Below are 22,892 nucleotides of genomic sequence, written 5' to 3'. Positions count from 1 at the left end.
CACCCGGTCAGTGGATCTGACCGGGGCGCTGCGGGAGCGAGAGTGTAGCGAGCGCTCCGGGGAGGAGCGGGAACCCGGAGCGCTCGGCGTAACAGTACCCCCCCCCCCTTGGGTCTCCCCCTCTTCTTGGAGCCTGAGAACCTGAGGACCAGATTTTTATCTAGGATATTGTCCTCAGGTTCCCAGGATCTCTCTTCAGGACCACAGCCCTCCCAGTCAACCAAAAAGAAGGTTTTTCCTCTGACCTTTTTGGAGGCCAGTATCTCCTTTACAGGAAAGATGTCTGAAGAACCGGAGACAGGAGTGGGAGAGATAAGTTTAGGAGAGAAACGGTTGATGATGAGTGGTTTAAGAAGAGAAACGTGAAAAGCATTAGGAATACGAAGAGAAGGAGGGAGAAGAAGTTTATAAGAGACAGGATTAATCTGGCACAAAATTTAGAAAGGACCAAGATAGCGTGGTCCCAATTTGTAGCTGGGAACACGGAAGCGGACATATTTAGCGGAGAGCCATACTGTCACGATGCCGGCTGGCAGGTAGTGGATCCTCTGTGCCAGAGAGGGATGGCGAGGGCCGCGCTAGTGGACCGGTTCTAAGCCACTACAGGTTTTCACCAGAGCCCGCCGCAAAGCGGGATGGTCTTGCTGCGGCGGTAGTGACCAGGTCGTATCCACTAGCAACGGCTCACCTCTCTGGCTGCTGAAGATAGGCGAGGTACAAGGGAGTAGGCAGAAGCAAAGTCGGACGTAGCAGAAGGTCGGGGGCAGGCGGCAAGGTTCGTAGTCAGGGGAGATAGCAGAAGTTCTGGTACACAGGCTTTAAACACACAAAACGCTTTCACTAGGCACAAGGGCAACAAGATCCGGCAAGGAAGTGCATGGGAGGAGGTTAGATATAGTCAGGGACCAGGTGGAAGCCAATTAAGCTAATTGGGCCAGGCACCAATCATTGGTGCACTGGCCCTTTAAGTCTCAGGGAGCTGGCGCGCGCGCGCCCTAGAGAGCGGAGCCGCGCGCGCCAGCACATGACAGCAGGGGACGGGAACGGGTAAGTGACCTGGGATGCGATTCGCGAGCGGGCGCGTCCCGCTGTGCGAATCGCATCCCCAACGGCCATGACAGAGCAGCGCTCCCGGTCAGCGGGACTGACCGGGGAGCTGCAGGGAGAAAGACGCCGTGAGCGCTCCGGGGAGGAGCGGGGGCCCGGAGCGCTAGGCGTAACAGTACCCCCCCCCTTAGGTCTCCCCTTCTCTTTGTCCGGTAACTGCCTCCCCTGGGATGAGGACACCGGGAAAGGATGGAGGGATTCCTCAACGGCAGGCAGAACAGCAGGAGTAGGAATGGGGAGAGAGGGCAGAGGGCGAGACCTGGCACGGGGCAGTGTGACACCAGGACGAGGGCCATGAGGGGACACAGAGGCTTGCCTGATGGGACTGGGAGGGGGGGAGAGGCATTTCCTGTGGCAGGCAGAGTCCTTAATGACCTTAGGGGGACCGGATACAGGAGGAACCACAGGATCACGGCAGGGAGTACTGGGAGCCGGTTGAAGGCAGTCCTTGGAACAAGAGGGACCCCAACTCTTGATCTCCCCAGTGGACCAATCCAGGGTTGGGGAATGGTGTTGAAGCCAGGGTAGTTCAAGGAGAACTTCAGAAGTGCAATTAGGAAGGACAAAAAATACAATTTCCTCGTGATGAGGTCCGATGCACATTAGGAGGGGCTCCGTGCGGTAACGCACGGTGCAATCCAACCTGGCTCCGTTGACCGCGGAAATGTGGAGTGGCTTGACAAGACGGGTCACCGGAATGCGGAATTTGTTCACTAAGGACTCCCGAATAAAATTCCCAGAAGCTCCAGAGTCCAGGCAGGCCACGGCTGAGAGGGGAGAGCTGGCTGAAGTAGAAATCCGAACAGGCACCGTGAGACGTGGAGAAGCCGACTTAGCATCAAGAGACGCCACACCCACGAGAGCTGGGTGCGAGCGTGCGTTTCCCAGACGTGGAGGACGGATTGGGCAATCCACCAAAAAATGTTCAGTACTGGCACAGTACAGGCAAAGATTCTCTTCCTTACGGCGATTCCTCTCTTCCAGGGTCAGGCGAGACCGATCCACTTGCATGGCCTCCTCGGCGGGAGGCCTAGGCGCAGATTGCAGTGGAGACTGTGGGAGAGGTGTCCAGAGATCTAAGTCTTTTTCCTGGCGGAGCTCTTGATGCCTCTCAGAAAAACGCATGTCAATGCGAGTGGCTAGATGAATGAGTTCATGCAGGTTAGCAGGAGTCTCTCGTGCGGCCAGAACATCTTTAATGTTGCTGGATAGGCCTTTTTTAAAGGTCGCGCAGAGAGCCTCATTATTCCAGGATAGTTCAGAAGCAAGAGTACGGAATTGTATGGCGTACTCGCCAACGGAGGAATTACCCTGGACCAGGTTCAGCAGGGCAGTCTCAGCAGAAGAGGCTCGGGCAGGTTCCTCAAAGACACTTCGAATTTCCGAGAAGAAGGAGTGTACAGAGGCAGTGACGGGGTCATTGCGGTCCCAGAGCGGTGTGGCCCATGACAGAGCTTTTCCAGACAGAAGGCTGACTACGAAAGCCACCTTAGACCTTTCAGTAGGAAACTGGTCCGACATCATCTCCAAGTGCAGGGAACATTGTGAAAGAAAGCCACGGCAAAACTTAGAGTCCCCATCAAATTTATCCGGCAAGGATAGTCGTAGGCCTGAGGCGGCCACTCGCTGTGGAGGAGGTGCAGGAGCTGGCGGAGGAGATGATTGCTGAAGCTGTGGTAGTAGCTGCTGTAGCATCACGGTCAGTTGAGACAGCTGGTGGCCTTGTTGCGCTATCTGTTGTGACTGCTGGGCGACCACCGTGGTGAGGTCGGCGACAACTGGCAGAGGAACTTCAGCGGGATCCATGGCCGGATCTACTGTCACGATGCCGGCTGGCAGGAGGTGGATCCTCTGTGCCAGAGAGGGATTGGCGTGGACCGTGCTAGTGGACCGGTTCTAAGTCACTACTGGTATTCACCAGAGCCCGCCGCAAAGCGGGATGGTCTTGCTGCGGCGGTAGTGACCAGGTCGTATCCACTAGCAACGGCTCAACCTCTCTGACTGCTGAAGATAGGCGCGGTACAAGGGAGTAGACAGAAGCAAGGTCGGACGTAGCAGAAGGTCGGGGCAGGCAGCAAGGATCGTAGTCAGGGGCAACGGCAGGAGGTCTGGAACACAGGCTAGGATTAAACAAGGGAACGCTTTCACTGGCACAATGGCAACAAGATCCGGCGAGGGAGTGCAGGGGAAGTGAGGTATACATAGGGAGTGCACAGGTGAACACACTGATTAGAACCACTGCGCCAATCAGCGGCGCAGTGGCCCTTTAAATCGCAGAGACCCGGCGCGCGCGCGCCCTAGGGAGCGGGGCCGCGCGCGCCGGGACAGGACCGACGGAGAGCGAGTCAGGTACGGGAGCCGGGGTGCGCATCGCGAGCGGGCGCCACCCGCATCGCGAATCGCATCCCGGCTGGAGGCGGTATCGCAGCGCACCCGGTCAGTGGATCTGACCGGGGCGCTGCGGGAGCGAGAGTGTAGCGAGCGCTCCGGGGAGGAGCGGGAACCCGGAGCGCTCGGCGTAACAATATATATATATATATACATATAAAATACACTAATTTATAATCTATATATACTATAAACTATAGTATAAATGGAATAGCACCTGTGCAAACAGCAGTATCAAATGACTAGTTTAAATAATAGTATATATATATATATATATATATATATATACACACACATATGTATATATATATATATATATATCACTCTGACCGGTTATATAAACCAAGTTATGGTGGAGGACTCCCAATACATTAAATGCAAGATAGAACATCAGAGCCACACGCACCAGATGGATTGACAAGTCTGCTCGTACAAGTCCCTGAAGAATCCTATATGGAGGAAACGCGTAGGACGGGAGCGTATTATGTGAACACCGACCAGGACTAATACATATGAGCACCTTGATCGGGAAAGCGCAAAAAATGAAATGTGCAATATATGTAACATGGAATGTGTGCAATACCTGAAATTGTGCAATACAGGAAGTGCAATATATGTCTTAAGTGCAATAATACAAGTGCAATAAAAAAAAAGACAATATTCATTTTTCAGCTTAACTATATGGAATATGAATGTATTGAAGAATTATAATAAGCTAAATGGACAATGTTAAATGCGAACATGTATACTGTCTAAAGAAATGCATAGACTAAGTCAGTACCAAGACACATCAGATACAGCACTAATGCACTTTTCATGCGGGACTATATGCAATATTAAAATCTTAGACATATAAGGACATTTTTGCACAGCACATCCCATACTTAACGGTGTATATCACAATATATGGACACCAGTATCCATCACAAAAAGACAGCTGGATACACACAATGCACATTTGCACAATTACCCCTTATCTTAAAACGCACTAAAAACGCACATAAAGAGAAGAACATACGGTGCAATACAAGCTACTTGGGCGGTTCACTAAGTTTTCACAAGGACCAGCTTAAGCAGTAGAATAAACAGTCCTAGAATCAAAAATGGTATCCAATGTACTAGCATAAAAGTAGTACACAAAGTTTTGAAAGAATAAACAGTAATAAAACAATAATACTAGTATAAACACAGGTATTATCAGTACATAGAGTACAAAAATAATATTAACATACTGTTCCATTGAGATATTTAGAATCGAAAACTCTAGAGTTTAAATGTAATAATTGAAATAAATGACCTAAAATAAAGTTGCACAATCAGTGTAGCGTTACCTTCACTTTCAGAGGCCACAAGTTTTTGGTGTTTGGGCATTCCTTCTTTACTCCAGGCAAGTGTTCTTTGCCAGAAACTTACAAAATTGTGGGGAAAAAAAGACTTTTAGAATAAACGTCTTGAACTAGTAGAGGTGTATCTGCCAATGACAGGACAGTGGTATAATGTCACTTGTTGAAATATGAGAATCGACTAATTTCCCATCTCATTAAGATTTCATGATTGTTTAGTTTATCACTTAGAATTGCACTGCTAAGGTCAAAAGGGTAAAAAGTTTCCTTTGTTAACTTTAAAGACTGGCAAAGAGAATTTACAGTATTTGTGTTATCGAAAAGGCTTAGGAAAGTGTTACACAAAAATCCATAGTGGAATATGCCCCATATTACTATGTAAGGTGACCTATAGCTGTCAACGATGTAAGCATACAGTTGTTATAAAATGAATTACCTCAAATATCAGCCCATGGCAGCATTACTCAGGTGTTATGGATATATGTAAGACTTATGGATAAAAGCTATATAAGGTATGAAGTGTTCAGATAGCAGGTGTTTTGCACTGCAGTCAGGATGCCGTCTAGCCACAAGAGCTATCCCATCTATTCTGTTCATATGACCCTCTGACTGAACGTTACAGGATATCAGTGAGGACAGATATGAGACTGATACACAGTGATCAATTGCTTTAGAGCTGCCAACCGTTCCAAAGAGCAGACAACCTCATATAGCCTGAGACAGTGTTCTAGGTAGACATCAGATAAGAAAGTGATATAGCCATTGTAGGTAAGAAAATATTTATGCGCTATACATACCCAGTGCTAACCTACAAAAAAGGTTATTCCTATACTTTACAAGTTAGCAATAGGCAGCCTTGACATTTACAACGCAAATATACATTTCAATCAAATCAGCTGAATATATATTGTAGAAATATGTGATTTTGGTAAAAGTAATGTTGGCTTTTATACACTATATCACAATAGGATATAGAGCAATACAGACGTGAATGTATAGAAGTGTCTGTTTACATCTCCTACCTCACCTATATTGACTCTTTTAGGCCTATCTGTATTGTACCCATATCAATCCAATCTCAAGACAAGCTATTTTGGCTATTACTGCAAAGTTAGAAATGTGAACTAATGCCCACTCTCTGGAGAACAAAGTCATTAAAGGAAATCTGTCATCCGTGTGGCCTGCACTAACCTGTCAGTACAGACAGGTAGTGCAGGTGACATTGACGACAACGATACTTACCTGGTCCCGTTCCTTGCTGTGGTTCTAGGGCACTCTTCTTCAGTATCTTCAGCTCTGGGCCTGACTTGGAGCATGGGCAGAGCTCAGTAACATCACTAAGCTCCAACCATGCTTCAAGTCGGGCCCGAAGCTGAAGATACGGAAGAGGATTGCTGGAGAACCACAGCACGGAACAGTACCAGGTAAGTATCGTTGTCGTCAATGTCACCTGCACTATCTGTCTGTATATGTAATAGATCCTCCTAAGGATATTTTTTTTAAGACTTTGGTGTGTCTGTTATTCCTAAAATAGTATCTTGGATTCTTCATTTGAATCTCCATACTCTGAAACTCCTTCTCACCATCCAAACTTACTTAAAGGGGTACTCCAGTGCAAAACTTTTTTTTTTTTTAAATGAACTGGTGCCAGAAAGTTAAAGAGATTTGTAAATGACTTCTTTTAAAAAATCTTAATCCTTTTGGTCATTTTTAGCAGCTGTATGCTACAGAGGAAAATCTTTATTTTTTGAATTTCTTTTTTGTGTTGTCCACAGTGCTCTCTGCTGACACCTCTGTCCATGTCAGGAACTGTCCAGAGCAGCAGAGGTTTGCTATGGGGATTTTCTCCTGCTCTGGACAGTTCCTGATATGAGCATCAGGTGTCAGCAGAGAGCACTGTGGACAACACAAAAAAGAAGTAAAAAAAAAAAATATTTTCCTCTGTAGCAAACAGCTGCTAAAAAGTTCTGAAAGGATTAAGATTTTTTTTAATAGAAGTAATTTACAAATCTGTTTAACTTTCTGGCACCAGTTCATTTAACCCCTTAAGGACACATGACGTACTGGAACGTCATGTGTCCACTCCCGATCTATAACGCGGGGCCACGCGGGTCGGGCTCGGCCTCTAACAGCGGCCGGGACCCGTGGCTAATAGCGTGCAGCATTGATCGCTGTGCCGCGCGCTATTAACCCTTTAGACGCGGCGTTCAAAGTTGAACGCCGCGTCTAAAGTGAAACCGAAAGCATGCCGGTTAGCTCAGTGGGCTGTTCGGGATAGCCGCGGCGAAATCGCGGCATCCCGAACAGCTTACAGGACAGCGGGAGGGCCCCTACCTGCCTCCTCGCTGTCCGATCGCTGAATGACTGCTCAGTGCCTGAGATCCAGGCATGAGCAGTCAAGTGGCAGAATCATTGATCACTGGTTTCTTATGAGAAACCAGTGATCAATGATAAAGATCAGTGTGTGCAGTGTTATAGGTCCCTATGGGAGCTATAACACTGCAAAAAAAAAAGTGAAAAAAAAGTGAATAAACATCATTTAACCCCTCCCCTATTAAAAGTTTGAATCACCCCCCTTTTCCCATAAAAAAAATTCCAAAGTCCAAAATAGTCCATTTTTGGTCACTTTTTATATTATGAAAAATGACCTATCAATGCAAAAATGGTACCGTTAAAAACTTCAGATCACGGCGCAAAAAATTAGCCCTCATATCGCCCCATACACCGAAAAATAAAAAAGTTATAGGGGTCAGAAATGACAATTTTAAACGTATACATTTTCCTGCATGAAGTTATGATTTTTTCCAGAAGTACGACAAAATCAAACCTATACAAGTAGGGTATCATTTTAACCGCATGGACCTACAGAATAAATATCAGGTGTCATTTTTACCGAAAAATGTATTACGTAGAAACGGAAGCCCCCAAAACTTACAAAATGGCGTTTTTTTTCCAATTTTGTCTCACAATGATTTTTTTTTCCGTTTCACCGTAGATTTTTGGGCACAATCACTGATGTCATTACAAAGTAGAATTGGTGGCGCAAAAAATAAGCCATAATATGGATTTTTAGGTGCAAAATTGAAAGAGTTATGATTTTTTAAAGGCAAGGAGCAAAAAACGAAAATGCAAAAACAGAAAAAACCCCGGTCCTTAAGGGGTTAAAAAAAAAGTTTTCCACCAGAGTACCCCTTTTACCAACCATGAAACCTAGCTCTTCTAGCTCTTCAATAAAAAACTGCAGTAGCCCTTTCTCCACCTTCTGTCTCTTTCTTCAAGTCTTCTTGGGCAGGATCCTCTCACTTTCCTCCTATAACAGTCTTTCACTTAGTTAACTTGTGTTAATTGTTTGTTTTTTTAGCATTTGTTCATGTTATGTATTTAAAGTGGTATTCCGGGCAGAAAAATTTATCCCCTATGCAATGTATAGGGAATAAGATGTCTGATCGCGGGGGGCCCGCCACTGGGATCCCCCCTCCCCCGCAATCTCTCTGCAGCACCCGCATTCTATGTGGGAGCTGCATCTGCAGTTTCGTAAACCTCCAGGTTTCCCCGGGACTGGGGACGTGACATCACGCCACGCCCACTCCATTCATGTCTATGGGAGGGGGCGTGACGGAGGTTTCCGAAACTGGAGACGCTGCTGCCGCATAGAATGCGGGTGCTGCCGGGAGATCGCGGGGAGACCCAACGGCAGGCCCCCCCGATCAGACATCATATCCCCTATCATTTGGATAGGGAATAAAATGTTTTTGCCCGGATTACCCCTTTAATATATATATATATATATATATATATACATACACACACTCCTTCTGGAAGTTGATGGCACTGTAAAATAAATCATAATATTAATAATAGATACCACCTCTGCCAACATTGCAATTACTGTGTGAAGGGGATAAGCTGATGATGTATGCATAGGCCCACAGAAAGGAATTGTAAAGGTAAAGGGCTATTTACATCCTACACATACACATTTATTGCATATTCAAAAGATCAGATTATAATGAGAGAATTGAAAGGAGGAGCAATGCTAGGGACAAGAAATTATAGGGAGAAATGGGAATGAGTGGAGGCCATGCCAAGGACCAGTAATAAGTGGGATAGCCATACCAAGGACCAGAAATGAGTTGAATAGCCACCCTGGGAACTAGGAATGAACCGGGGAGCCATGCCAAAGGCCATGAATGAGTAGAGGAGCCATTCTGGCAGGAATGAGATGCAGATCCATGATGGGAACCAGGAATGAGTAGTGAACTATGCAGGAAACTAAGAAGATCACACCTGATAAATGACACAATTTTGAGCTCCTAGATAACTATTTGCATAATAATTGGTGTTTTTTTGTGTCTCTACTGTTGTTACGCCGAGCGCTCCGGGTCCCCGCTCCTCCCCGGAGCGCTCGCAACATCCTCGCAATCGCAGCGCCCCGGTCAGACCTGCTGACCGGGTGCGCTGCGATACCTCTTCCAGCCGGGATGCGATTCGCGATGCGGGTGGCGCCCGCTCGCGATGCGCACCCCGGCTCCCGTACCTGACTCGCTCTCCGTCGGTCCTGTCCCGGCGCGCGCGGCCCCGCTCCTTAGGGCGCGCGCGCGCCGGGTCTCTACGATTTAAAGGGCCACTGCGCCGCTGATTGGCGCAGTTGGTTTTATTAGTGTATTCACCTGTGCACTTCCCTATATAACCTCACTTCCCCTTCCCTTCCTTGCCGGATCTTGTTGCCATCGTGCCAGTGAAAGCGTTTCCCTGTGTGTTCCTAGCCTGTGTTCCAGACCTCCTGCCGTTGCCCCTGACTACGATCCTTGCTGCCTGCCCCGACCTTCTGCTACGTCCGACCTTGCTCTTGTCTACTCCCTTGTACCGCGCCTATCTTCAGCAGTCAGAGAGGTTGAGCCGTTGCTAATGGATACGACCTGGTTGCTACCGCCGCTGCAAGACCATCCCGCTTTGTGGCGGGCTCTGGTGAAAACCAGTAGCAGCTTAGAACCGGTCCACTAGCACGGTCCACGCCAATCCCTCTCTGGCACAGAGGATCCACCTCCTGCCAGCCGAATCGTGACAGTAGATCCGGCCATGGATCCCGCTGAAGTTCCACTGCCAGTTGTCGCCGACCTCACCACGGTGGTCGCCCAGCAGTCGCAACAGATAGCGCAACAAGGCCACCAGCTGTCTCAACTGACCGTGATGCTACAGCAGCTACTACCACAGCTCCAGCAATCATCTCCTCCACCAGCTCCTGCACCTCCTCCGCAGCGAGTGGCCGCTTCCGGCCTACGACTATCCTTGCCGGATAAATTTGATGGGGACTCTAAGTTTTGCCGTGGCTTTCTTTCACAATGTTCCCTGCACTTGGAGATGATGTCGGACCAGTTTCCTACTGAAAGGTCTAAGGTGGCTTTCGTAGTTAGCCTTCTGTCCGGAAAAGCTCTGTCATGGGCCACACCGCTCTGGGACCGCAATGACCCCATCACTGCCTCTGTACACTCCTTCTTCACGGAGATTCGAAGTGTCTTTGAGGAACCTGCCCGAGCCTCTTCTGCTGAGACTGCCCTGCTGAACCTGGTCCAGGGTAATTCTTCTGTTGGCGAGTACGCCATCCAATTCCGTACTCTTGCTTCCGAATTATCTTGGAATAATGAGGCCCTCTGCGCGACCTTTAAAAAAGGCCTATCCAGCAACATTAAAGATGTTCTGGCCGCACGAGAAATTCCTGCTAACCTGCATGAACTTATTCATCTAGCCACGCGCATTGACATGCGTTTTTCCGAAAGGCGTCAGGAGCTCCGCCAGGATATGGACTTTGTTCGTACGAGGCGTTTTTTCTCCCCGGCTCCTCTCTCCTCTGGTCCTCTGCAATCCGTTCCTGTGCCTCCCGCCATGGAGGCTATGCAAGTTGACCGGTCTCGCTTGACACCTCAAGAGAGGACACGACGCCGCATGGAGAATCTGTGCCTGTACTGTGCCGGTACCGAACACTTCCTGAAGGATTGTCCTATCCGTCCTCCCCGCCTGGAAAGACGTACGCTGACTCCGCACAAAGGGGAGACAGTTCTTGATGTCTACTCTGCTTCTCCACGCCTTACTGTGCCTGTGCGGATATCTTCCTCCATCTTCTCCTTCTCTACTATGGCCTTCTTGGACTCCGGATCTGCAGGAAATTTTATTTTGGCCTCTCTCATCAACAGGTTCAACATCCCGGTGACCAGTCTCGCCAGACCCCTCTACATCAATTGTGTTAACAATCAAAGATTGGACTGTACCGTGCGTTACCGCACGGAACCCCTCCTAATGTGCATCGGACCTCATCACGAAAAAATTTAGTTTTTGGTCCTCTCCAATTGCACTTCCGAAATTCTCCTTGGATTACCGTGGCTTCAACGCCATTCCCCAACCCTTGATTGGTCCACAGGAGAAATCAAGAGCTGGGGTACTTCTTGTTTCAAGGACTGTTTTAAACCGGTTCCCAGTACTCCCTGCCGTGACCCTGTGGTTCCCCCTGTAACCGGTCTCCCTAAGGCTTATATGGACTATGCTGACGTATTTTGCAAAAAGCAAGCTGAGACTTTACCTCCTCACAGGCCTTATGACTGTCCTATTGACCTCCTCCCGGGCACTACTCCACCCCGGGGCAGAATTTATCCTCTGTCCGCTCCAGAGACTCTTGCTATGTCTGAATACATCCAGGAAAATTTAAAAAAGGGGTTTATCCGCAAATCCTCCTCTCCTGCCGGAGCTGGATTTTTTTTTTTGTCCAAAAAAGATGGCTCCCTACGTCCTTGCATTGATTACCGCGGACTTAATAAAATCACGGTAAAGAACCGCTACCCTCTACCTCTTATCTCAGAACTCTTTGATCGCCTTCAAGGTGCCCACATCTTTACCAAACTGGACTTAAGAGGTGCTTATAATCTCATCCGCATCAGGGAGGGGGACGAATGGAAGACTGCATTTAACACCAGAGATGGACACTTTGAGTATCTGGTCATGCCCTTTGGCCTGTGCAACGCCCCTGCCGTCTTCCAAGACTTTGTTAATGAAATTTTTCGTGATCTCTTATATTCCTGTGTTGTTGTGTATCTGGACGATATTCTGATTTTTTCTGCCAACTTAGAAGAACACCGCCAGCATGTCCGCATGGTTCTTCAGAGACTTCGAGACAATCAACTTTATGCCAAAATGGAGAAATGTCTGTTTGAATGTCAATCTCTTCCTTTCCTAGGATACTTGGTCTCTGGCCAGGGATTACAAATGGACCCGGATAAACTCTCTGCCGTCTTGGATTGGCCACGCCCCTCCGGACTCCGTGCTATCCAACGTTTTTTGGGGTTCGCCAATTATTACAGACAATTTATTCCACACTTTTCCACCATTGTAGCTCCTATCGTGGCTTTAACCAAGAAAAATGCCAATCCTAAGTCCTGGTCTCCCCAAGCGGAAGACGCATTTAAATGGCTCAAGTCTGCCTTTTCTTCTGCTCCCGTGCTCTCCAGACCTGACCCATCTAAACCCTTCCTTTTGGAGGTAGATGCCTCCTCAGTGGGAGCTGGAGCGGTCCTTCTACAAAAAAATTCTTCCGGGCATGCTGTTACTTGTGGTTTTTTTTCTAGGACCTTCTCTCCGGCGGAGAGAAACTACTCCATCGGGGATCGAGAACTACTGGCCATTAAATTGGCACTTGAGGAATGGAGACATCTGCTGGAGGGATCAAAATTTCCAGTTATCATTTACACCGATCACAAGAATCTCTCCTATCTCCAGTCTGCCCAACGGCTGAACCCTCGCCAGGCCAGGTGGTCGTTGTTCTTTGCCCGTTTTAACTTTGAAATTCATTTTCGCCCTGCCGACAAGAACATTAGGGCCGATGCCCTCTCTCGTTCCTCGGATGCCTCGGAAGCAGAGATCTCTCCGCAACACATCATTCCTCCTGACTGTCTGATCTCCACTTCTCCAGCCTCCATCAGGCAAACTCCTCCAGGGAAGACCTTCGTTTCTCCACGCCAACGTCTCGGGATTCTCAGATGGGGTCACTCCTCCCACCTCGCAGGCCATGGGGGCATCAAAAAGTCCCTGCAACTCATCTCTCGTTTCTATTGGTGGCCGACTCTGGAGACGGATGTTGTTGATTTTGTGCGGGCCTGTACTGTCTGTGCCCGGGATAAGACTCCTCGCCAGAAGCCTGCTGGTCTCCTTCATCCTCTGCCTGTCCCCGAACAGCCTTGGTCACTGATTGGTATGGACTTTATTACTGACCTACCCCCATCCCGTGGCAACACTGTTGTTTGGGTGGTCGTTGATCGATTTTCCAAGATGGCACATTTTATTCCTCTTCCTGGTCTTCCTTCAGCGCCTCAGTTGGCGAAACAATTTTTTGTACACATTTTTCGTCTTCACGGTTTGCCCACGCAGATCGTCTCGGATAGAGGCGTCCAATTCGTGTCTAAATTCTGGAGGGCCCTCTGTAAACAGCTCAAGATTAAATTAAACTTCTCTTCTTCTTATCATCCCCAATCCAATGGGCAAGTAGAAAGAATTAACCAGGTCCTGGGTGACTATTTACGGCATTTTGTTTCCTCCCGCCAGGATGACTGGGCAGATCTTCTACCATGGGCCGAATTCTCATACAACTTCAGAGTCTCTGAATCTTCTGCTAAGTCCCCATTTTTCGTGGTGTACGGCCGTCACCCTCTTCCCCCCCTCCCTACTCCCTTGCCCTCTGGTTTGCCCGCTGTGGATGAAGTAACTCGTGATCTTTCCACCATATGGAAAGAGACCCAAAATTCTCTTTTACAGGCTTCATCCCGCATGAAAAGGTTTGCCGATAAGAAAAGAAGAACCCCCCCCAATTTTGCTCCCGGAGACAAGGTATGGCTCTCCGCTAAATATGTCCGCTTTCGTGTCCCCAGTTACAAACTGGGACCACGCTATCTTGGTCCTTTCAAAGTCTTGTGCCAGATTAATCCTGTCTCTTACAAACTCCTTCTTCCTCCTTCTCTTCGTATTCCCAATGCCTTCCATGTCTCTCTCCTTAAACCACTCATCATCAACCGTTTCTCTCCCAAACTTGTTTCTCCCACTCCTGTTTCCGGTTCTTCTGACATCTTCTCCGTAAAGGAGATACTGGCCTCCAAGACGGTCAGAGGAAAAATATTTTTTTTGGTAGATTGGGAGGGCTGTGGTCCTGAAGAGAGATCCTGGGAACCTGAGGACAACATCCTAGACAAAAGTCTGGTCCTCAGGTTCTCAGGCTCCAAGAAGAGGGGGAGACCCAAGGGGGGGGGGTACTGTTACGCCGAGCGCTCCGGGTCCCCGCTCCTCCCCGGAGCGCTCGCAACATCCTCGCAATCGCAGCGCCCCGGTCAGACCTGCTGACCGGGTGCGCTGCGATACCTCTTCCAGCCGGGATGCGATTCGCGATGCGGGTGGCGCCCGCTCGCGATGCGCACCCCGGCTCCCGTACCTGACTCGCTCTCCGTCGGTCCTGTCCCGGCGCGCGCGGCCCCGCTCCTTAGGGCGCACGCGCGCCGGGTCTCTACGATTTAAAGGGCCACTGCGCCGCTGATTGGCGCAGTTGGTTTTATTAGTGTATTCACCTGTGCACTTCCCTATATAACCTCACTTCCCCTTCCCTTCCTTGCCGGATCTTGTTGCCATCGTGCCAGTGAAAGCGTTTCCCTGTGTGTTCCTAGCCTGTGTTCCAGACCTCCTGCCGTTGCCCCTGACTACGATCCTTGCTGCCTGCCCCGACCTTCTGCTACGTCCGACCTTGCTCTTGTCTACTCCCTTGTACCGCGCCTATCTTCAGCAGTCAGAGAGGTTGAGCCGTTGCTAGTGGATACGACCTGGTTGCTACCGCCGCTGCAAGACCATCCCGCTTTGCGGCGGGCTCTGGTGAAAACCAGTAGCAGCTTAGAACCGGTCCACTAGCACGGTCCACGCCAATCCCTCTCTGGCACAGAGGATCCACCTCCTGCCAGCCGAATCGTGACAACTGTACATATGATAACAATAACCCCAAGTGCATAAGAGGCCCACTAAACTATAATTAACTAAACCTCAGGGTCGTAGCCCAGGGTAAAAAACTCCTAATAATACACCCTTAAAATATAACTTTTATTGTGCACAATGATAAAAATAAACCCAGCAAAAAAGGTTAAAACTAATTCCAGTTGAAAATGCACAAGCACTGCAGATACCTAATGTCCCACTAGATATTGTTTAAACCCTTAAGGACTCAGCCCATTTGGGCCTTAAGCACTCTTTTTTTGACAATTTTATTTTTATGTTTTCGTTCTTTCCTCCTTGCCTTCTAAAAATCATAACTCTCTTATATCTTCATCCACAGACTAGTATGAGAGCTTGTTTTTTGCACGACCAGTTGTAATGACATCACTCAATTTACCATAAAATGTATGGCGCAACAAAAAAAAATACTATTTGTGTGGGGGCATTGATAAGAAAACTGCAATTTTGTTAATTTTGGAAGGTTTCGTTTTCATGCTATACAATTTTTGGTAAAATAGACCTGTTTTCTTTATTCTATGGGTCAATACAATTAAAATGATACCCCTGATTACAGCAAAAAATCCCAAACTTTTTAACCAAATGAGTGTGTTTAAAATCCCTCTTTTTTGCTGACTTATAACTTTTTAATTTTCTGCCAAAGCGGCGGTATGAAGGCCCATTTTTTGTGCCATGATCTGTACTTTATTTCAATACCACATTTGCATATATAAAACTTTTAATAAATGTTTTTATCAATTTTATTTGGAACAAAAATGTTATAAAAAAGCAGCAATTTTTTTTTTTACATTCACGCCGTTCACTGTACGGGATAATTATCATTATATTTTAATAGTTCGGATATTTATGCACGCGGCGATACCAAATATGTATATAAAAATTTTTTTTTTACACTTTTTGGGGGTAAAATGGGGGATGTCTCATATTTTTTTACTTTTATTTTTTTTACTTAGATTTTTACACTTTAATAGTCCCCATAGGAATACTGTTCAGTGCTATGCATAGGGCATAGCACTGATCAGCGTTATCAGTCATCTTCTGCTCTGGTCTGCTCGATCTCAGACCAGAGCAGAAGACCCGTGGAAGGCAGCGGAGGCAGGTGAGGGGACCTCCGTCTGCCGTTCTGAATGATCATCTATTTTAGTGATAGTACTGCCGCGATCTGTATTGATCACGGCATCTGAAGGGTTAATGGCGGACATCCGCGCGATCACGGATGCCCGCCATTAGCGACAGGTCCCTGGCTGCTATCAGCAGCCGGGACCTGCCGCGCATGGCTCGAGCATTGCTCCGATGCTTGTGGTTATGTATAGGACTTAAATGAACGTCCTGGTGCCTTAAGTATCACCGCACCAGGACGTACATTTACGTCCTGCATCATTAAGGGGTTAAAATGTGAACACTATATTGCCAGCCTCTATATAGTGTTCACATTTTAAACAATATCTAGTCAGTGGGACATTAGGTATCTGCAGTGCCTGTGCATTTTCTACTGGAGTGTATATCTCCAATACGTTTACAGTCCACTGTCTCAACTGGAATTAGTTTTAACCTTTTTTGCTGGGTTTATTTTTATCATTGTGCACAATAAAAGTTATATTTTAAGGGTGTATTAGTAAGGGTATTTTACCGCGGGCTATGGCCCTGGGGTTTAGTGAATTATTATACTGTACATATTTACCAATTTCACCTGCCACTTTACCCTGTATGAAATGGTAGCCACAGGGATATTAGTAAGAATACCCGATCAGTTCGTGACGCCAGGGCACCAATATCCTATAAACGGTCCGAGATTGGGGACAGCTTCTCCTGGGCCAGGCACGAGGAGTAAATGAACACACCAATGTGAGGTTATGGAAGTTGGAGCTGTGGTTGAGGGGGGACTCTGCTAAATGCATACCAAAGCTGGAGTGCACACAGTGGGCAAAACACGAATATACAAAGCAAAGAGAAGAGGCCACAACTGGAACTTATGTGCACAACCAAAAAAGAATGATATAATGAATCATGAATAATGCAAACAAATAAAGTTTATTAAATAGCCATCACATACAAAAAACATGATAAAACCACATTAAAAGATGCCCTGTGAAAGGAACATCATGACAAACACTGGAGGGGGCCAGACGCTCTCCCTCCTGGAGCACGGATATATGCAATGCAATGTATAAATCAAATTGCCATAAGACAAGGTAAAATGACATGAGTTTAAAACAGTATTGCACAAAAACAATGCTAAAGTATCCCCTGACTACCTAATAATATAGAGTAAACCATGGAATGAATGACTGGGATAACATCTAGGCAGATGTTAGCAGAATGAGTATAAAGTGCATCCTAGTAGAGGAAAAGAAACCTGTGTCTTAATGGTAAGTGCATGCATCAAAATAAGAGGATGTAAATCAATCCGTGCTCCACCAGACCCCACGCGTTCCGGTGCTCAAGGCAACTTCCTCAGGGGAATGATGTCTGTGGAGAGTTACCCATCTTATGTATATGTGAAAATGATCCGCAGCTGATGGACCGTAATGCACACCATCCCTCCCCCATGCTCCCATGGGAGGAAGTCCGGTGTCAGAGTGTGTTTCCTGTCAGGTCATGTGACCCATGCTGCCCTTACAAACTAACTGTACCCATACTTATAAATAGTGAGTGTAAATGTTGCATCCGCAACCAAAGCATAAGGTGGCCCTTAGAAGAAAAGCAAAATGAAAGAAAAAAGTGAAAAGTGATTTTACCAAATCACATGTCCCAAGACTGGAAGCGGTCATTTCTGTCAATACAGCGCTGCCAGTAAATGACTGCGCTAAAACTTGTAATGAATCCAAGGCCGTGTATACACACCGCGCATGCGCCAACTTGTTACATGACGTTTGCATCACCAGCGCCGCCGGCACACTGATGATACTGTGCACACGCAGACACAAGAACTGGAGCAAATGCAGGGAGGATCGCGGCCCTCCAAGTGTTTGCAAAATATATATAAAGCAGATAAGGGCATGCGTCAAAGGCGCTGAGAGGATAGCGAACCTCTCAGATGTCGCTAGTCTAAGTAAAGGCACAGTAGGACAGCACATGCACCAGGGATATATTAGTATTAACAGAAGAAAAAGAATAAACTAATAATATACAAATAGTTACTAAATGCATGAATTACCATTATATGTATCCACGGCCATGGATTCATTACATTTGCTGGCAGCGTTGTATCGACAGGGATGACCACTTCCCGTCTGGGGACATGTGATTTGGTAATATCACTTTTTTCTTTACTCATTTAGCTTTTCTTCTAAGGGCCACCTTATCATTTTAGTTGCGGATGCAGCATTTACACTCACTATTTATAAGTATGGGTGTCAGGGTTCGGCAGGCTGGAGGTGGATCCTCTGTGTCAGAGAGGGATTGGCGTGGACCTTGTCGGTGGACCGGTTCTAAGTTGCTACTGGTTTTCACCAGAGCCCGCCGCAAAGCGGGATGGTCTTGCAGCGGCGGTAGCAACCAGGTCGTATCCACAGGCAACGGCTCAACCTCTCTGACTGCTGAGATATGCGCGGTACAAGGGATTAGACAAGAGCAGGGTCGGACGTAGCAGAAGGTCAGGGCAGGCAGCAAGGATCGTAGTCAGGGGCAACGGCAAGGAGGTCTGGAACACAGGCTAGGAACACACAAGAAACGCTTTCACTGGCACAATGGCAACAATATCCGGCAAGGAAGTGCAGGGGAAGTGAGGTAATATAGGTAAGTGCACAGGTGAAGACACTAATTAAAACCCATGCGCCAATCAGTGGCGCACCGGCCCTTTAAATCGCAAAGACCCGGCGCGCGCGTGCCCTAGGGAGCGGGGCCGCGCACGCCGGGGCAGCACAGACGGGGAGCGAGTCTGGTAAGCGGGTAACCCCGGCTGGGAACATTATCGCAGCGCACCCGGTCAGCGGGTCTGACCGGGGAGCTGCGAACAGGAGAACGCTGTGAGCACTCCGGGGAGGAGCGGGGACCCGGAGCGCTCGGCGTAACAATGGGTACAGTTAAATTGTAAGGGCAGCATGGCTCACATGAACCGACACGAAACACACTCTGACACCGGACTTCCTCCCATGGAAGCATGGGGGAGGGACGGCGTGCATTACGGTCCATCAGCTGCGGCTCATTTTCACACATACATAAGGTGGGTAACTCTTCACAGATATCACTCCCCTGTGGTTTTATCATGTTTTTTGTATGTGATGGCTATTTAATAAACTTTATTTGTTTGCATTATTCATGATTCATTATATCATTCTTTTTTGGGTATGCACATAAGTTACAGTTGTGGCCTCCTTTCTTTGCTTTGTAGGTTACAGAAACTGTCTTTACTGAGTGGGGTGCAGATGGTAATACACATACAGCTGGCTTTAGGTAAGAGAGTGCAGCGTAAGCCCTGTTGCCTTGCAGGGACGTGTGGTGCTTACACCAAACAAATAAATACTGACTTGTGAGACGGGTAGAAGAATCCTAGTAGGTAGGGTTCTGTCAAGGTACTGAAGCCTTCTCCGCAGGGGCATGAACTTCCACCATACGAGTAAGCCTAGCAGAATAACCATTTGAGATTAGATTTGAGCTAGGCCTTTCCTCAGAGCACACAGTACAACACACGTGAACCAAACTGTGGCTCAGCTTACACACTACTGAGGCAAATTCTCCCCCCACTACACTATATAGGGGAGACTTTAGGGGTTCCCATTGGTAGGCAGGGTCTCATGGGGTTCACTGCTCTCATTTAAGGGTACAGTAACACAGAAAACATGTATACATTTATCAGTAACAGAATTAATTTAAGAAAATATAGTATTTTGACATAGAATACAAACATAATGAATTTGACTGCAAGTTTCTAGTGGGCCCAACACCTTGTTCTACCAAGCTGCCTGAAGCAATCCAAAGCTACAGGACAGCTATTGGTGCTGGGACACCACACCTGCATTCTGCGTACTTCTGTTCATGAAAGTGTATATCCTGTTGTCCAATTCACCACTGAATATCACTTTCCTCAATCCTTCACATTGTATAATCACTTCTTTTTAGCTGTCTGTAACCTTGTTTGCGTCTGTTTGGATGTTAGATCTGGTTTTCATTAGGCTTGTGTATGCGTAAATTACATTTCATTTAGTCAATTTCTTACAGTTCTACCACAAACATTGTCATACCTGCGATTTGTGTATTTAAAAAGCTGGATGAGCATCTTCTAAGTGTGATGATTCCAAAAGGCATTGTCTTGGTTTTCGCCTTTTATGCTTTGTCTTGGAAGTTAGTCTTAGCTATCTAATTATCACCGTAGAAATATTTATGGACATTTATCAACGGGTTTAGTCAAGTTTTCTTAACTATAATTGTCGCAAAATTGTCGCAACTGCGACTACACGATTTTTCGTGCGACATTTTGACTGGAAAGCGAGAAAAGCAAGTTTTTCAAAAATTAACTACATAGTAATAATTTTAAAATGGACTACGGGTAGTCAGGTATTTATTAACTGCGACAGTCGCAATTGCGCAAAAAAAAGTCGCAACAGGGTTAAAAATTGACTACATTTACTCCAGCTCAAACATGGAGCAGAAAAAGCTACTACCAAAGTAAAAAAGGAAAAATTGCTTATGTGAAAGAAAATTATCAACAGGCTGAAACCAGTTGATAAATAAGTCGCACATAAGCAAAAAAAAAGTAAGGAAAAAATTACTAAAAAAAAAAGAATACAAAAGCAAGCATTGATAAATGTCCCTCATTGAGAATATACTGATGGTGACCACTAGATGGAGGCAAAAGACTCTATCAAACATCTATATTTCAAAACTTCTCATAGAAATCAATGTGCGTGACAAAGTCATCACATAACATAATCCTTTTTTCTAACCATTTGCATATGTAAAATGTTATTCCTCAATTTTTCTTTTAACAGCACAGTTTTAACTTGAATTAGCAGATAAATTGATTAAATACGGAGAGAAATATTACCTCAGCTTTAGCAGAGCAAGTCAACATTTTTCTCAACCTTCTCCGTTATTTTACCGCTATTACGATCTTGTTTTTATTATGTAATGTTTTGGATGAAGAATTTAAAATGTGTATATGATTAGTCTAAAACAATTTCTGTTTCATATGAATACACGTTTATAGAACATAACAGCATAATGACGGGAAATTCTAGTACGACCAGTATTTGTATATTAAAGGTGTTGTCTCATGAGAGATGATGTGGAATAGGGGGTGATCCCCAATTGTCCTACTCCTTGAAGCCTCAACAAACATCTTGTTTTCCTGGGGAAGTGGCAACCAGCCAAGCAATACATGGAATTTTGAGTCTGTCAGAACAGGAGCTTTTCATTCCTTGCAACTCTATGTTTCGGCTCATAGAGTGAGCTCCTCAATGGGGATCTTCTCTGTCCATATGTTCTAATAGGAGTCCTTATGTGAAAAGGTTTGTCCATGGTATTGGCAGATAGGATAAGCAATCCCGGACTGACATATGTATGGATCACGACAGAAAGCAATGAAGCTATTACAACATATCAAACTTGGCTGGATAGATGGAGTGAATGTGTGGACATTGCTGGATCCATAAAGGCTTTCTTCCTTTAAAAACCAAGGAAGTGGTGGAATGTGAACATTATTCTACCCAATGTGCAGCCTTAAGTGGGTTTGTCCATTTTTAGCCCAACATCTTTTAGCCTAGGCAGTGCTTTATAATTCAAAACTAAGCATGCTATATTGAAACTATGCCTCAATCCTTGAATGCACAGTAGTGTAGTCATGATCCTAGCAAGTAGTCAATAGGCAGGCAGCAAAGGAGCAAGGTCAGGTCACGGAGCAAAGGGTATGATACACGACAAGGCAATACACAGGAACACTTTCTCTCAGGCACTAGGGCAACAAAGATCCGGCAGGGAAGTGTGGGAGGAGGAGAAATTTTTTAAGTGAGCCATAGGTGTTTACTAAATTAATGGGTGTACTGGCCCTTTAAATTTCAGAGCTCCAGCGCGTGCACCCTAGGGGAAGCCAGGGAGGAGGCAGAAGAAACAGGAGGTGAGTGACGGGCTTGGATTCGCATGCAGGCGCGTCCCGTGATGCAAATCCCAGCCCTGCCGGCAGCAGAAGGAGACGGGGCCCTACGCTCACGGCCCATGTGTGCGGCCGGAGCACAGGTCCTAATAGTACCCCCCCCCTTTGGTCTCCCCCTCCTTTTACGGTTCAGTAAACTCCTGAGAAGGTCACGGTCCAGAATATTCTCCTCAAGCTCCCAAGATCTCTCCTCAGGACTGTAACCCTCCCAGTCAACCAGAAAAAATTTGTTTACCTCTCATGGTTTTTGTGGCAAGGATCTCTTTAACCTCGAAGACTTTAGAAGAACCGGAGACTGGCGTGGGGACAAGATTCTTTTGAGAAAACCGGTTTATGACAAGAGGCATGAGGAGAGAGACGAGGAAGGAATTTTGAATAGGTAACGTAGCAGACAGACGGAGTTTGTAGGAGACAGGATTCATTTTGTGAAAGGGACCAAAGTAGTGAGGACCAAGCTTGTAGGAGGGGATGTATTTAGAGGAAAGCCACACTATGTCACCAGCAGGAGAGAAGGATGGAGGAGGTATTCTACTCTTATCAGCTTGCGCCTTCATGCATGTGAAAGCCAGAGATAAAGACTGTCGGGTTAGTTGCCAGATGGTGGAGAAGTCACAGACCAACTCATCAACACCAAGCACACCGGAAGGAACTGAGAGAAAAAGAGGAGAAGGGAGATGGAGTCCGTAGACAACAAAGAAGGGAGACGACCTCGTGGACTCGAAATCCTTATGACTGTATGAAATTTCAGCCCAAGGAAGAAAGTCCACCCAGTCGTCTGCACCAGAGAAGAGAGGCTGGGGAGGAGGCAGAAGAAACAGGAGGTGAGTGGAGGGCTGGGATTCGCATGCGGGCTCGTCCCGCGATGCGAATCCCAGCCCCGCTGGCAGCAGAAGGAGACGGGGCCCTGCGCTCACGGCCCGCGTGTACGGCTGGAGCGT

General features: G+C 46.8%; 1 protein-coding gene across 1 annotated transcript in view; it reads right to left on the bottom strand.

The window, feature by feature from the left end:
* Positions 1–22,376, bottom strand: part of LOC130362012 (transmembrane channel-like protein 1) — a 143,160-nt gene extending 120,784 nt beyond the window's left edge. The window contains exon 1 of the mRNA XM_056565882.1: positions 22,190–22,376. Coding sequence (XP_056421857.1) covers positions 22,190–22,376 — 187 coding nt within the window. The remainder of the gene's footprint in view (positions 1–22,189) is intronic.
* Between the last annotated feature and the right edge of the window lie 516 nt (positions 22,377–22,892).

Source organism: Hyla sarda, chromosome 1 (assembly GCF_029499605.1).
Source record: "Hyla sarda isolate aHylSar1 chromosome 1, aHylSar1.hap1, whole genome shotgun sequence".
In the NCBI taxonomy this organism is placed as follows: domain Eukaryota; kingdom Metazoa; phylum Chordata; class Amphibia; order Anura; family Hylidae; genus Hyla; species Hyla sarda.
The sequence above is the reverse complement of the archived record's forward strand: the minus strand, read 5'-3'. Positions and strand labels throughout refer to the sequence as shown.